This window comes from Mus pahari, chromosome 5, assembly GCF_900095145.1.
Source record: "Mus pahari chromosome 5, PAHARI_EIJ_v1.1, whole genome shotgun sequence".
Lineage (NCBI taxonomy): Eukaryota > Metazoa > Chordata > Mammalia > Rodentia > Muridae > Mus > Mus pahari.
In genome coordinates, this window is record NC_034594.1 from 67,045,390 (window position 1) to 67,062,459 (window position 17,070).

Genomic DNA, 17,070 nt, shown 5'->3' on the forward strand with positions numbered 1-17,070 from the left:
GAGAGAGAGGGGAGAGGGGGGAGAGAAGGGAGAGGGGAGAGAGGAGAGAGGGCTCCAGGAAACCACAGTGCTGCAGGCCTTCTGGGGGTGTGCAAGGGGCTGCTAAGAACACAGTGACTGAAGCTCCCTCCGAATTGCATCCTAATCCCCCAGGAGTCTTAGGATGCCTCTGGCTGTGTTTTCCTCTCTAAGGTCAGAAGACACTCTGAGAGAAAAGCATTTAAAGAGTTGAACTCAGTCTCCCAGCTCTCTTCATGGAACAGAAATTGAGTCCTGCAAGAATCTCGTGCTGCTGTGGTTTTGTGTTGTGGCACTGCAGGACAAACTCGCAGACACTCCTGAAAGTCTCAGCACGGTGGTTGTCCCCAGGCTTGGCTTTGGCATTGGGCAGAGAGGTGGTGGCGGTGGTGGGGAACACTTTGAGTTAAAGAACTTAGAAACATTGACTCCACTAGATGTCAGTGTTATACAGGCAATGAAAAGGAGGTGAATTAATTCTGAAATCTAAGCAATTAAGAAACCAGATTTTAATAGGCCTGCTTCGATCTTTAACTATGTCCAGTTTTTCAGAGTCTTCATTCCCGTTGATTTCTGACTAACATTGTCAAAGTGTCATTTAGCTGTGCTGGATTCATGTCATCTTAGTTAGCTCTTCCCACAGCCCAGAATGTAGCTGGACAGGTAGTGGGCTCTGTCCACTTAACTGTTAGTACATTCTAAAAAGGCTAGAGCTAATCCGTATGCACACAGTGCACACAGGTCATTTAAAGTGGTGTGTGCCACACAGGGATAAGATCTTCAGCTGTCAAGATGTTTTTATTTGGAAACATAGAAGTTTTAAACAAATAAATCCTGTGCATTTTGTATGAAATTACATAGACTAAATCACTCCAGTTGTAGCAGATTATACATTACTTTGCAGTGGCGATTTTGCCTTACCAATGAGAATTTAAATTGTATTGTGTTTTGTTTTTTTTTTTTGTTGTTTTTTTTTTATGTAAGGTCATTGCTTTGAGAAATGAAAGATTAGAAGATGACCTTCATTGGGAGCCTCCTTTAGAAATGTTCAATTTGGGGGGAGGCAGTTCATTTAGCAGACCGGTTTACATGTGGTTAGAATGTTGCGTGCAATAATACTTGTATTCTCTGTTGATAATCCTGTGATTGAGCAGTTTGTAGCTGTTGCTACATGAAGCGCAGACATCCTCTAGTGAAATGCTGAACTACCTTATCCATTCCCCTGCCTCTGTTCCAGGGACTGTGATTTAGCTGGGTAGGTTGATCTGTGTGGTCTGCATTTGGGGGTGTTAAGCAAGGCTTCTTAAGTTCTGTATGCTTTATCTCCCTTTAAGCTTTAAAGAGTTATGTCTTTATGTGGCATTTTTAAAACCACATAAAAACTTGCCGTGGGATGCTGATACCATTAAACAGAGCCAGGCTACCCAGTGCCCAAAGATTACACAGAGATGACACCTACTCTGAGTAGCTCTCAGGAGAAAAGGGACAATGAAACCCATAGTATAAAAGAATTGACACTTGGTGTCTCACGGAGAACAGGAGCCCCGAAGCCGGCACGGTGTGTTCTGTCTGCTCCTGCCTACTGGCTGGAAGTGAGGGAGCAGAGTCCGTTTGATGGGCAGGGATGCCAGCAGCCATTCTCTGCCAAATGTGCAAGGGACAGGCTGCCTCTGTGACTTTGTTTATCACATATAGGGAGTTAACCATTTTTTAAACGAAGTAGATAATCCGTTCCTTCCCTCCCTCTTGTCTTCAGTGTCTGGTACTCAGTAGTCATTCTGAGCTTGAACGGTGGCCTGGAGTCTCCCGTCCTCCGTGGATGTGATACACTCTAGTTCTGAGGAATGCGCAGGCTGGATATAGCAATAGGCACCGAGGGCTGTGTGCAGTTTTGGGGGTGGGGAGGGGTGCACCACAGAAGTCTCCCAACTTGGGCAGGAGTGCCAGGAGTCCTCCCCAGGGACTCAAAGGCACAGACTTTCCTACCTGGTGGATTGGCTGTGCTTTAGCTGTCCTTGGGTCAGCCTGTTGTAGGCGGCAAACACTTCTGCCCAGCAGCTAATCAGAGCTCTCCTTTAGTTTTATGGCACTTTCCACAAAAAAAATTGTATCATTGTGGATTTTTTATGCAGTGAGTACCCTGAGTTTCTCTCAATTGTTTTTGAGCATATGATTGCGTGGAACATGGCTTCTGTTTCTTTATGAATTTGGAGCTGTGTACAACAACACTGGCTGCTTCTTCCTGCTTCTGTGGAATCCAGAGTTGTGCTCTGAGAACGGCAACCAAGGACAGATGCGCCGCCTCCAGGAACATGTTCATTTTTTTTTTAAATGTTTGTTTTGTTAATTATTCTGCTTAATGGAGAATAATGAAGATGGATTTTCAAATTTAGCTATTTAGAACTGATAAAGTTCCCAAAATGCCTTTAATGCTCTTTATTGATCCAGAATTTCCCTGAAATGTTGTCATCCACAAGCTTTGGAACTTAATTTTCTGATTGGAAACCTCATGTGCTACCTGCCCACAAACCAGCCTGTGGTGAGAACAAGTGGGCTGTGTGCACTCTGGCTGCGCGTTATCAGAGACCAAAGAGTAAACAGCGAGGGAGCTTCTGTGACGTGAGCGTCTAGGATCCCTGATGGGGGCAGCTGCATGAGGCACTGAGGGGCCGCTGGACAAACGCAGTCAGCTGAGCGTGTGCTTTCTCACGTGCACTGCCCGGGGGCAGAGTCGGCGCCTTTGCGGTGCCCAAGCCCGCTTGCCATCGCAAGCACCTTCCTCTCGGCCTTGCGTCAGAATTTTGGCAGTAAGCTGTCCCATCAGACCTTGCTTTTATTAAATCTCAGAGCCTTGCCTTTTTGGATACTGTTTTAGAAGCATCTTCTGTTTCGTCCCACATCCTTTTGAATCTGAATTTCATTAGCTGCTCCCAGCAGCACTGGACACCACTGAGTCTCTCTGTTTCATATATCATCTCAGATTTGAAAAGCACAGGAAAATGTTTCTCCATTTTCAATATTGCGTGAGTAATGTTCCCATTGAAAAGTAATGGAGTGAAGTTGTCACTTGTCAGCACTGTTATTAAGGAGGACGAGTCCCAGATCTTTCTCTCATAATAAAATAAATCTGTCAGACAATCACCGTGCTTACACTTGCTCATGCCAGCAGACGACGAGACGTGGACGGTGGCTGGCGCTCCTGCAGCTTTCCCCAGGTGCCCTCCTCCTGACAAGTGCCAGCCACTGGGCAGTTCACATAGCGTCAACAGTCCTTCCAAGATAATTGGCTCAGGAACCTGGCAAACAGACCGTTGCTCATTGCTCCCCGAATATTGACATTTTGTCAAAAAGAGATTTTCAGTTTTTGCCTCTGTTATCTTTCCATTGCACAGTAGACTGCTTTAACTTTGAAATCAGTTTCCTAACCGGCCAGAAGTAATAAAAGGAAGCATTGCTTGCCCCTTAAAACGTCGCATGGGGGTACACCAGTGAGCCACACCGCTGCGTGGCTAATAGACTTTTTAAATCATCCAGACATTAATTTAATCCACACAGTACTGTAGAGGGGCTTCCAGATAACCTTCAAGGGGCCCCTCTCTCCTCGGCTATGCTCACTGCAGCTCTAGAATGTGTTTTCTCGTTGGGCGTTGCTTTCCTGGACGGTCCATTGGTTTCTAGTAATTGCATTTTGAACTCTTTAAAAAAGAATTAAAAGATAATTCCGCAGTAAAAAGTCAGGGGGAAAGTTTAGAGAATTCTCTTTGGAATGATGAGTCAGTGCCTATGGACTGCTGGGGGCGGCGGTCCTCAATCCTGTTGGCAGAAGCTCTGCACAGAGGGGCAAGACCCGTCTGGCAGCCACAACCCTCGCCCAAATGCTAACTTTACTTTTTTTGCTTTGCAGTCTAGGAAAGGGAGCGACCCAGACAAAGAGAAGAAAGGCCTGGAGAGCCGCGCGGACAGCATCGGGAGCGGGCGAGCCATCCCAATTAAACAGGTACACTTGTCCCCTTCCCCACCTCGCTGGAGACACACCTCGGTGCAGCCTGGGATGCTGCTGGCTGGAGCACCAGGGTTTGTTTGATGTGCTCTGTTGATGAATGTAGAAGTCACTCACTTGACATCAATTAGAAGGGGTTCCTGTGAGTATTAAAATGGGATCATTAGAATAAGAAGAGGGAAATGCGGCAGCAGCTCTAATGAAGTGCGGTCTGCCCGCCTGCATATGGAGTGTGTTTCCATGCTGCACTGGCTTCAAAGGCTGCCTTTGTAGCGTGGCTTTGATTGGGCCGCTGGCCGCCAGGCGACAGGGGTAAATCAGATCGCTGTAGAAGAACCCCTTGTGATCACAGGAATAGCCTGACGTGGCCCTAATTTGCTCTTGCAGACGGACATCTGAACACTGTTTCAGGCCGGTCTGTAACAACGAGGCAATTAGTTGTAATAATCCTAGCCGGCGTGTCAGCTGTGCGCTCTTGTTTGTAATTTGCTAATGAAGGGATTGTAACTTTGATTAGGTTCAGTTTCATTTAGACCTTATTATACACAGGAACATTTACAGCTGTAATGTGGGGCCTTAATTAAACTTCCCCATTACACAACAGGACTTGAATTCAAGCATTTGTTTTGGCCAATGTTGCTAGCCTGAAATGGGTTTTCATTAGCCCCGAAACCAGGTCCTAAATTACTTCACGTCTCTAGCAAGACACACTGGAATTCGCGTGTGACGTCTTTTGCCGCTTCATTTCCAAAACGATAAGAATAAAGAGTTCAACCCAGCTCAGCGGCTCTCGAAATGTCATCTTTTTGGTTGATAAAGAAAGCCAATTGATTTAGACTCTATTCTGTTTGGGTGGGGGCAGGAAATCTGTGGGTAGGACATGCCTCTGCCTTCCATGGGTGACACTGGTGGACCATTTGAAGTTCTGGTTGATCTAGGGCATCCGTCGCCTCTTCCCCAGCTCCGACCCAGCTTCACTTGGTCTGCGCACATGGGCGCTGGTTGCCCTGAGAGAGGGAAAGAGTATTCATCCAAATATAGTGGGCTCACGTAGGCGGTGCAGGTTCACCTGTTTGCAGCCCTTGTAAGGAGCCAGAGCATTTCAGATGGAAGACATGAGAGAGCTGAAGAGCCGCCGCAGGGGATTGCTGAGAAGCCAAGACTGCTGCCCTCCACCCTGTACTGCAGACCAGAGTGGCCTGTGTACCACATTTGCCCACTGTGCCCTGTGAGCCTTTGACCCAGGGGATAGGGGACCTAGAGGTGTCAGCCGAGGCTGCTATGCCTCTGCGTAGGACCACCCTTGCCATACTACTGGGTGACAAAGTTAGGAGCCAGCTTGCAGCACAGTGAAGAAAAATTTTTACCTTCCATATGTTTACAAACAAGGCAAGAAGCTTTCCTGGTGATGGGCGGTGTTTTCCTTATAAACAGGTTCATTACTTCTGAGGGCCATGTACATAGCTGATTCCTCATTTGGGTTATTTATTATAATCTAACTCTACATAAGGCCACTTTAGTGTGTGATTTCTGTGCAGTGTTGTTTCCTGTACGGTAGCTATTTTTCACGTGAAGAACTAGAGCTGCACATTGAAGAGGATTGCTACTTAATGTCCATCGTCTTCCCGGCCAGGCAGGAAACTCATGGGGAGCCAGCCAGACCCTGGTGTAATTGGAGCCTCACTTACTTTGTTCCCTGCACATCTTTGGACAGGGCCAGCTTCCCAAACCAAACTTTGAGACCGGCTAGTGTAAAAACGAGTGCTTTGCATCCCCTGGGAAGCTTTTCTGTCTCAGATGTTCAGTGATACTCTTGCTGAGATGTAAATGGAGGTTTCCTTGTGACTCCTAGGAACGGGAGCACTTGATTTCCTCCACTAGATGTCCACAGTGAGGAGCCAGGGACTAACTCCTACCTGGTCTGCTCCCAGCTCCACATAGTCCCACTGTAATCCGTGCTCAGGTATCACCCCTAGACGGTCTGCAGAGGATGTTTACATTCCATTCACACTGCAGGCTTTTGGGCTGTGGCAATCCAGGTACCCCAGTCAGAGGCTCTCCATAGAAGGGGAGGTGGAGCTGTAGGGGGCTGGGTAGTTAGAGTGCTCCACGCTGTGTGTGCCCAAATTTTCAAGGTGTGTGGATCATTTGAGAGTAGCTACACCCCTTGCTGTCCTCACTGTGCTGAGGTGATCTCTGGAAACATGAGGATTAGGAGGACGAAGCCTGAAGGGGGCAGTACCTGCCTAGAATGTTCTAGAAAACCCACAGGTAGATTCCTTGAATAAATGGACATTTAAATAAGAGCTTGTTATCTATGTGTCTTTTTATGTCCTGTTTAACCCCTAGCAGAGTGGGTCCCATTAGGTATCATGATCTTAAGTTGAATGCAAACAGGGTGAATATTCAGGACTAGCCAGCAAAGCACCTCACTTCTGTGCTCTCTCCACTACATGGTGGCAAGAAGCCTCCAAAGCAAAGTTACAGTTTTAAAGATTATTTTATGTGTGTGTGCCTGTGTGAGTTTATGAGCGCCATGTACATGCAGTACCCACAGAGGCCAGGAGGAGGCATGGGATCTCCGGAACTAGAGTTCCAGCTTGCTGCAAGCCACCCCATGTGGGTGTAGGAAACCAAACTTGGATCCTCTGCAAGAGCATTAAATGGTCTTAACCACTAAGCTATTTCTTCAGCCCCAACTTTAACATGTGTTAAGTCAGACATGAGAACCTTCACCTCACACAAAGGTATCTTGTACTGTGCGGAGTATGTCTAAGGCTGTGCTTGTTTCAACTTGTTCTCTCAGGGATGCTGAAGGAATGTGGGTCTGTCTTCAAGGGAAAGCATTGCTGTCCATTTGCAACTACCCGCCCTGTCTGTGTCCCTCTCTCACAGGCAATAGAGTCCTTGGCCTTCAGTGAATTCTGGTAGAGACTAGTCAAGAGCCCCCACCCCCACCCCCACCCCCACCCCCACCCCTGGTTGCTGACCCCTTGGCATCAGGGTAGAGGAGTCACCTTCAAAGTTCCTGTCCTTGAACACTTGGAATTCTGGTCACTTCTGCTCATTCATGGGAATTATATGAATACTCGTGAATTGAGTGGAGCAGTCCTCGTGCCCTGTGACCTCCCTCATGGTTATACAGGTGGCCATTGTGCATGGACTGTCTTCCTCCTGTTTAGCTAGTTACAGGTCGGTGGCCAAGTCACCATCGCTCAGACTTTATTTCTCTCTTCCCCCAAGCAAAGATTCCTCAAGAATAAGGAATTGTTTCCTAGACTATAATTTCGTTTCTTCAGGATCTGGGCCCAACTCTTCTTTTGTGCTGTCTAGCTACCCCGAGCGGATGGATTTGGAGAAGGAACTCTGTTTCCTTTCTTACTAATAAGATAAGGTCTATTCGAGTAGAATTGAAAAAGCAGGGCGAGGAAACAAAAGCCAGTGGCCCAGCTCAGCGGCCAGTGGGCTTGTCACGTATTAATTTTTCATCGCTGTGGCAAGTTGTACATACATAATCACTTGATTGCAGTGGGAGTTAGGGGGCTCCTATGGTGTCATTTGCATAAATCTTGTTAAGTCAATGGCAGTTAATGAAGTACAAATGAGCCCGGAGAAGGTGACATGCAAATCGTGGGTGGCAGATGGGAGGTCTGTTTGGGGGACGGCAGCTGTGTACTCTCTTTTCTTCTTTCTCTTTAGCATTTTTTAATCTCTATATTTGAGTGCAGATACATAGCCCTAAGCCTCAGCCTCCTCCCTTCCGTGGACTCCCAGCCAGGGTCTAATGCTCATGCTGGGAATCTGAGATGGCAGGAGTGCGCGCGCGCGCGCACGTGTGCGCGCGCGCGCGCGTGTGTGTGTGTGTGTGTGTGTGTGTGTGTGTGTGTGTGTGCATGCGCGAGTATACACACACACACACACACACACGCACAAGCAGGTGTGAGGTCACAGTGTCTTCACATTTCCACAACCCAGCGTGGATTCTACTGGTATCCACAAACAGAATTGAGCCTGTGCACAAGTTTCCAAACCTGAAAACATCACTTCTGCTTAACCGGCTTCTGTTGGGGATTTTCTTCTTCAATCTCCATGCAGGCCAGCTGCAGGTAGATAGGCTCAGAGCCCCACCCGGTGAGCCTGCCATGCCAGGGTTGCTTAGCTGTTGAAATCAGGTCCCAGCGAAGACCCTATCTTGCCAGTGCGGGGTCCCCACAGGCCGAGCTCTGCTTTGCCTGTAGTGTCTTTGCTTGGAGGAGGTTTTGCAAAGTTCCTGACACTGTTTCTGCCTTCTGCTTTTTAGACGTCCCGGGCTTCTAATTTGACCTGTGGTTTTGATATTTCGAGAAGGCCTAGACTTGACTGAAGAACCCTAAGGAGGTGCGGGAGACACAGCTCTCCAGCTGTAAAGAACCTATCCTTGGGCACCGACTCAGTGCCCTAAAGTGGGGGTGAGGCCTTTACTCTCAGAGCAGTGTTCACCCTAGTCCTATTGTCACAGGGCCTCCCCAGTTTCTTACTCTGTCCAGAGGCTTGAGAGCTGGGAAGCTGTAACCTGACAGAGCACTGTGGGGTATTAGTTACTTTTATTATGACTGTGACGGAATACCCACAGAGGAACCTAAGGGAAGGAAGGAAGGGTCGCTGAGTTTGGTCATAGTTTCAGGATGAGGTCCATCATGGCAGGAGTGTGGGTCAGCTGGTCACATCATACCCACAGTAAAGACAGACAGAGGCTGGCCCTCAGCTCTCCTCTTCCTCTTCCCCTTTGTATTCTGTGTGGAGTGTCTACCCGTAGGATGACATTGCCCGCGCTCAGTAAGGCTTTTCTTTGCAGCAGGATTTCTCCTTGGAAATGCCCTCTCACACTCACCCAGGCCTATGTCTCCTGGGTGACTCCAAATCCAGACAGGCTGACAGAGAAGATCACGCATCATACATTGTCACAGGCTGTTGCCCTGTTACTTTGTGGCCCTAACGTCCCCGTTACCTGCCAGTACAAGGAAAGACCATTTGGGAGAAGCTGTTTATGGGGCTTAATATTTCAGTGCAAGAGGCTGTCTCTCAGGGTAAGGACTGTGAACTGAATAGCCTGGTTATGTAGCCAAGGGGTGGGTATGACCAAGAACCACTTTCTGAGCCATCGGGGAAGTGCGCCCCCTCTGGCGTACATGAGAATAACAGAGGGCCAACCGTCATGGTCATCATGGTCATAATGGGAGTGTGCCTTCCACTGCGGCTGTAACAGCCCTCTGTAGATGCTGGGGTGTCCTCAGATGGAGAGATTTCTCAAATATCCAGGCTGCCACAGGGGCACTTGACCAGCTGGCAGCTCACCATCCAAGGCTGCCATGGTAACAGAAGAACCCGTTAGATCCATTCCTGAGGGTTTGGATTATTCACAGTAAAGAAAGAGTGTTTACAAGAAAGCCTTAGTAAAAGTTAAAACACTAAACTCAAAATTCTCTTAATCTTTCCAGTCTCATGAAGACGTTTCCATCGTGTTGTGACTTTCCTTTCCAAAGATATTTAACTGCATGTATAACATCTAGCATTGCCCAGCCTGCTTAATTCCTGTCCCCATGCCTCATGGCAAAATGGATCCCCCTGATCTGTCTCAAAAACGTCTTGTTTGGGAAAGAGCAGCGGAGAGTCCCCTGGGGTGTCTGGCTTGGCTCTCAGACTAGATACCCCAAAGATGGTTGGGGTGTCTGCAGTGCACACTGCTGATCCCTCAATTGCAAAATGGAAGAGTTTGGGGACTGTTTGTATAGGACCCTATACATACCTAGTACCAGGCTTGCTTGTCGGCTGGTGTACTTGCCAGGCAGATGGCACACCTTCACTGTGATTCTCACTCCTGTCTCTTTCTGCTTAAAACAGCGGCAGCACTGGCCACACTGGCCACAGTGCTTCTGCCTGCGATCCTCAGTAGACTGCCCCACCACACTGGGCTGTGCTCACCCTGACAGGATTGCCCTGTGGGCCTGTTCCACTGAGAAGGGGACATCTGAAGAAGTCCTCAGAGGTATCTATCCTAGGCTTTTCAAGAAAGGCGTCACGTGGTGACATTTTCATCAGGTTGGAGCAAAAGCACATTTTCCGGTCCTCCATCTCGGGAAGAGAATTTATTTTTAACTGAGTCCCTAATGGCCACATTCTAAAGCCAAGGACACCGTTTTCCCTTGATGCCAACACTGACAGCTGTAATTATGGAGAGAGAAGGTTGGTGGGATTTAAAATTGACATGGAAGAAATATTTTCCTAGGTTTCTTCATTTTCTTTGAAGTCCCAAGTATCAGAATTGTTTGTAGACTAGGGAAAATAGAAACACTAAGCTGTTCTCATCCTGGAGTTCTCCCACATCACACCAGACCTTCACCCGCCATACTTACTCCCGTCTCTGAGTGTGCCACATCGGCATTGGCCAAGTGCCCGGTGCTCCTGAGTGTGCTCTGTAGTGGGGCGCTGGCAGTGATGTGCCAAGTGCTCACTGTGCATGTGAGAGGCTTCCAATGTGTTAGAGCAGCTTACTGCTTTCATTCAGAGCCCTGATTAATTTCTACCAGCCTGGGCCCTATTGTTTATGGAGTCCAAGGTCCTGGGGGACTGAGTTTTCAGCACTAACAAGTGGAGAAACTGGGATCCAGCCTCACAGCCTCACAGCCCCACAGCATGTCTTTAGCGAGTCTTCCCAGCTGCACATCCCATCTAGCTCACAGGCTCACAGGACACTTTGCTCAGGGTGACCAATGACTGACTTGTGAGAACTGCGCAGTATGTTGACCAAGTGAGATCCGGTAGCATTACCACACCACGGGCCCTGAGGTGGGGCAGATGAGTCAAGGTTGAGGCTGTACATTGAGCATCTGTTTGCCAGGTGATGCTGATGATGCAGGGCCAGGCTTTGGATTTCCCTTATCTAGGCACATGAGGTCTCCTGGGGCTTCTCACCTTTGAGGCTCAAAGCCTATCCCAGGAAGTATACTTACAACTGATGGGATGTAGGATCTTCCCTCTTCTTCCCCCGACACCTCTCCTTCCTCCTATGTGAACTCGTGATGGAGTGCTGTCTCTGTTGGCATCTGCAGTGCAAGGAGGACTCAGAATGGTGGAAGTGGCAGTGACAGTGGTCTTACTGACTTTGGTGATGATGGTGGTGGTGACGGCACAGGTGGTAGTAATGGTGATGGGAGTGGTTTTAGTAAAGGTGTAGCTGATGGTAGTGGTAGAGGTGGTCTTGGTGGAGACGGTGGTGGTGGTGGCAGTGATGGTTAGTCTTGAAGCGGCTGGTGATGGTGGTAGATCTGTGGAGGTGACAGCCATGTTGGTAGTGATAAAAGTGTGTAAGTTGATGGTGTGAATGCTTTTTTCTTCCCTCAGATGAATTTTAAATTCTTGTCAAAGGGTATGCTAACCTTGAAGGAGCTGTGCTGTACATTGTTACTCTTTACAAGTGGTCTAATTTTTAACCCATCATCCTCTATATTTAACTCTGTTTCATGTATATTAAGGTGCTATATCTGGATTACACAAGTGGCCATTCTCTGTCTATTCTTCAAAGAATAAAAGCCTTTGTCAGTGGCCCAGAAATCATCTCAAACAACTGGTTTCTTTCGGCCTTTCCTATTTCTTAGAACTCATTTGGGAAAAAAAAAATTGTTTCTAAATAAATGTCTTCGTGCTCATCATTTTGCTTAGAAGGAACTTTTAAACATTACACCCGCAGACTTTAGTGACACAAGCCTATGGCTTCCTTACTAAAATGTTAGACGAATATTCAGTCTCCACCACCCACTTTTTTGTTCTATAGAGAATTGCTTAAAGTTTATAAATATCAGGGCAGATACAGGAAAATACACACACCAAGATATTTCTGATACTGTAACCGGAATTTGGGGAGTCCCATCTGGTACGCCGGATGATACTGAGGAGATCAGGGCTCCCTCTTGGGGTTAGCCTCATTAATAAAGGAATTTGAGAATGGACTCAAAAGATACGTGAAGATATTTCTAAGACACCCTAGGACAATCGAGCTGTAAAGCTCAGCGGCTGCCCAAAGAAGAACAGAGGAAAGACTAGAAGCTATGCTGTTGGAGGTGGTGTGGGATGCAGACATGGTGGATGGGTAGCCACATGGCAGGAGACAAGTTAGGAAGTGCAGAGTGCTGGGAAGCATGGTCACAATGAGGGTGAGAAGAAGGTGGTCGCTTTGGAGCCTCCTCGGTGGTGGGACAACTGTGTAGTAAGAAATTTAAAACAAAAACAATAAGCTGTTTCTAAGAGTTACCGTATAAAAAGGATATGCACTGGGATTTAGGAAAGCACAGAGGTTGGCCTGAGATGGAATTGTTTGGAAATAATCTGCCTCTTAGAACATTGGAAAGAGCTGACTGGGAGTCCTCTCTGTCATCCTCAATTGCCCCCGCTTGAGCACAGCTTTCAAAACCAGTGTGATGTTAGGGACCCAGGGGACTGGGCAACGTTGACCCCATAATCCAACCCAAGATTCCATCCCTCTTCCCAGGCCATTGCAGTATGCACCTCACTGCCTGTACTTCAGACAGTTCTCCAGTCTTTCCTGCCATTCACAGTCTTGACCCAGTGTCAGGAACGTTGCTCAGCCATCTTGGACCATCTGACAGCTCTTGAAGAGCTCCCGAGTGTGAGCGTGTTTCTAGCACGGGAGACTGCCTGTCCTCAAAAGATACATGAGGATATTTTTAAGACACCCCAGGGCAACCAAGCTGTAAATCCCAGAACAGTGACTAGCTGCTTTTGAAACTGGAAACGTTACCCATTTTGCATTTAGGGAAACTGAGCTCCAGGAAGAATAGACCAACCAAAGCTCTCAGCGGAGCAGATTAGGCATCCATCCTCACAGGGGCTTTTTTCAGAGCTCTGTCCACAGAAAATACCATGGGCTGATCCTTCGTCTGATGCTCATCTAAGGACATGTAAACAGTATGGCCTGTCACAAGCCAGATTTTTGTTAGCATTGTGGCTGGCTGAACCTCACAAATGTTGAAGGAAATAAGAAGCATAGAGAAGACCTGGTTCTGATAGCAGGACCCACCCCTCTTCTTTGCGTGTGTTCATCTAGCAAGCTTCTTGGTCCCCTCCGCAGCCCTGGGGTGGCTTGACGTTCGTCCATAGATTTAACAGATGAGCGAGTCAGATTTCACCTTGTGGGATTTAAGCCCAGTTTGCTTACTCTCCAAACCTGCTGAGGCCACCACTGCAACGTCACCAGTTACTGTACGTTAAAGCCCTAGGTACAGAACAGTGCTCAGAACAGCTGTGGAAAGACTCTGTGTAAGGAGCAGTCTTAGCTGCATGGCATCCATGTTCCAGGGTCTAGCTAGTCCTGAAGACTCCTTCCCCCAAAGCAAAGCCCTCTGAGTGTATCCAGCAGCCGTCGTTGGTAATTGGAGTAGCTGGAATTCGCTGTGGTTTTAATTAGCTGATTACTAGTTTTCTAAAATGTACTGTACTCACTGTGGGTCTTGCAAATTGGTAACCGGTAGCTACCAGCGTAATTAAATATTTCAGAGCACTTGGCTGCAGTAGCATTGAACTGTGAAGAAATAATGCTGTATAGCCAATCAAAAAGAGATACTTGTAAACTCATTTACAGCGGCAGTGTGTGTTAGGACCATCACAGGGATGCTTATTGCAGGAGAAATTAAAGATACAATTTTGTGCTAAGAGGCAATATAGAAATTAGTTCCTGAATTACTTGTTAATTGATTTGGTAATCCCCTCGGGCCCGCATGCTCTTTTCCCCCCTTTTTGTTGTTGCATTCAGTTAACAGTGACTATTCCCAGAGCAATAAAAATATTTTTCACACTTAGATTAGATAAGGCCCTTCCATCATACCGGGTCCGTTTATACCTGCAGCACCCAGATGCACCTGTCTCCGCTGCAGCTTGTCTTTGGGGGCTGGTCGTGGACTCTCAGAGGGAGCCCGTGCCTTTGTGAGATGGAACAATTCCTGCAGAGGGAGAGCATGGTGTTATGTCTCATTACAGGCCCCTCCTACCCCTTCCCTAATGGAATCCCTCCTTTTTATCAACAGTGGGGAAGACTCGGTAGACCCGATTCATAGAACTCTTTTTATTGTTTGCAATTCGGCAAGAATAACCACGTCCAAGACCATTTGTCGGAGAGGACACTTTGCTATTGGGAATGGTTTCTGAGGAAAGTGGGGCTTGTTTACCCACACTGAAATTGAGCATGCATAAAAGAAATGCCCAGGGAAGCCTGGGCTGGCCAGAGATGGCTTGCTAGGCCCTAGGCCTAGGTCCCTTTGCCTTCCTACCTAGAGACTCAGAGGAGAGAGATGTAGACACATATTGGTGCCGCTTCTGTGAAAGACAGACTTGTCCCTTAGAGAAAGGCATTCTTGGCATCTTGTGGGCTGCTACACACATGGCACAATGAGTAATGTGGGAGACTCCTGGGAAAACATGTTTTAAACTACCGAGTTGGGTATTTTACTGCCCCGTGCCACCTGTGTATGTAAATATCATTATGTGTTGAGATACTGTGTGTCCCAGTACTGGGGATTGAACTCAGGGCCTCGTGACTGGTAGACAAGCTCTCTGTCATTGAGCTGCATACCTCCCCAAGCCACACAATACTTCATTTTCAGGGAAGAACATCAGCCAGTGTTTACATTTAGCAATTTCTCTTTTAGAATAAGGCTGTGGGTAGCATTAATTAGTCCTTTATCAGTTTGACACAGCTATTCTCTTATTCAACTGGTAGATATATTTGCACCTTGGTCAGTGTAAACATTACCATGTAATACTTAATCTGAATACCTTTACCGTGTCAGCTGGACCCAGGGATAGAGGTAGCTTGGAGAGTTAGCTTCCTGTAGCACCCAGCCCTCTGATGAGAAACCCCTGGTTGCTGGAATGTTCCTCACTATCATGTGGCCTGTTGAGGTCCTACAGTATATAGCCTCTGCTACTCAGGTGCTAGAGTTTTGGTGTCCGTCGTGAAAGAAAGGGGAGCTCTTCATCTTGTGTGCAGTGTTTAGCTCCATCCTTGTTGTCTTTTTTTTTTCTGCAAACCCTTTAATGTTCTCATCACCGTTTCCCCACAGGCCTAACTGTGTTGCACTTGCCAGAATTCCTGCACAGTTACCTAAGTTCACCCCTTTGTTTCACCAGAGTATAAAAGGTCAGCATTTGGACAGCATCCACCAAAGCAATGGCTTTATTATCTTACTGCCTGGTTCTGCCTGCTCCTATACATTTGATCAACTGCCTTCAGTTTTCAGATAACACAGAAGGCTCTCTCCACTTAATAAGAGAGTTCATCAGGAAGTCCCACTTGGACTGGAGGGATGCAAGAAGCAAGGAACATGTACAACCCTGGGCTGCTGATAATCATGGCTTGCACAGCTTCCCAATTCAGAGGAGAGGAAATACATTGGTTTTCAGATTGGAAAGACATGGTAGTAAACATGAGATGTTACAAATAGGGCTTTTGCCTTCTGTAAGATCTCGTGTTTGAAGATAATTTCTAGTATTTCCCCTGGTATTGCTCACTATTTTTTTCATGGGTTTCCGTGAATCTGGTTCTCCACCAAGACCCATCATCACGTGCATGCTGGGATTCAGGGTTTTGAAAGAAGGTCTGATACAGGAGACAAGGACTGACAGGGCACCACCAAGGTGATGGCTGTATATACTTGGTATTTCTCTGCATATTTCTGTACTCTAATGACTATTTTTCCTAATACTTGTACTAATAATTTTTAATGGCTCACAATGCCTAGGTGACATTTTGATACATTAATGAACCTTATCAATGACTTTTAAAAGTTCTTAGTGTGTGAGGTTACTTTGCCGTTTATTGCTTTGTCGTACATGGTTCCTGAAGGGAGGAGAGGGGGCGTGGACATGGGCCCCAGCCTGGAACATGACAGGTATCATCCTGAATCGTGTCTTGTGCTCTAAGCTCCACTGCAGGGTTTATCACAAAGAGAGGACTGCTGATGGAAGCTTGTGGTCCAGGAAGGTCAGCCCGGCAGGTTCTATGCGGCAGTGAACCTTGTAGAGGGCTTACTGAGACTACTGAACAACCTGCTGAAATGGTGCTTTTGTGCAGAAAGGTGGTCTGATAGAATTATTACAAATCCTTCGAAGGAAGACGAATGTTGCTAGTGACCTTGACCTTTAGATTCCTAGTGCTGGGTATTTGCTAGTTGTTCTCAGATTTCTGGGAAATGGGTGTTTCTTGAGCACTGGCAGTGACTGAGTTCCCAGAACAGCAAAGTAGCTGATCTGTGTTGCTGACATGTTCCAGGGCCGAGCTATGCCAGCCCCAGCCCCGGCCACAGTAGGCAGACCTCAGGCTTGACCTAGGACGGGGAATCTGTCCTCACAGCCGTCTTGTGAAGTGAGCCACAGAGCTTGGGATCGGCAGTGCTGTAGCCCTGAAGCTTTCAGTGGGAAGCCCATGTTGTGTGTGTTCTAGAAGGTTTGCAGGGGATGCTTAGAGGTGTCCAGGGAGACAGTGCAGACGCTACATTCTGAGATGGGCTTTGGCGGTGGGTTGACTTCTGCTACCTCTTGGTGTTCCTGGATCCCACAGACCTGAGAGACTGCTTTACCGTCTGAGACGATCAAAGGGTCCTACCCCCTTGGGACACATCTCCTAGACCCAGACCCCACCCTCATGTCCACCTCCCCACAAGGTTTTTGATCCTCAGTGTTAAGAACCACTGTGCCTTCCTGCCTGGCACAGGGCTGATCAGAGACCAAGTCCTCTAACATTCCTGTCGCCCTCTTTTCTACAGCCAGACTCTGGGTGGTTGGAGGTGGGGTGCCACCAGGACTTTTCCAGTGACTGAAGTTCTTGTTTGTCCCATGATGGGCTGTAGGCAGAGCCTGTGCTGTGGTAGTTACTGGAATCCACAGAATTGGCCCAGCTGCCCTGACCAGATAGCTGGAGCATATGCCCTCTGGTGAAGTCTGTCTTTTGCTGCCTTGAGCATGGTGGGCAACAGTGTCACCCCAGTCTGCAAGGGCAAGTGCGT

The 17,070-nt window shown here is 47.6% G+C and overlaps 1 protein-coding gene across 12 annotated transcripts in view; it reads left to right on the plus strand.

The window, feature by feature from the left end:
* The window catches only part of Agap1 (ArfGAP with GTPase domain, ankyrin repeat and PH domain 1), a 436,093-nt gene that overhangs the window by 208,400 nt on the left and 210,623 nt on the right, over window positions 1-17,070 (plus strand). For all 12 annotated transcript variants that reach the window (XM_029539053.1, XM_021197517.2, XM_029539054.1 and 9 more), the window contains one exon: window positions 3,923-4,015. In XM_029539053.1, the coding sequence (XP_029394913.1) occupies window positions 3,923-4,015 (93 nt within the window). The remainder of the gene's footprint in view (window positions 1-3,922; window positions 4,016-17,070) is intronic.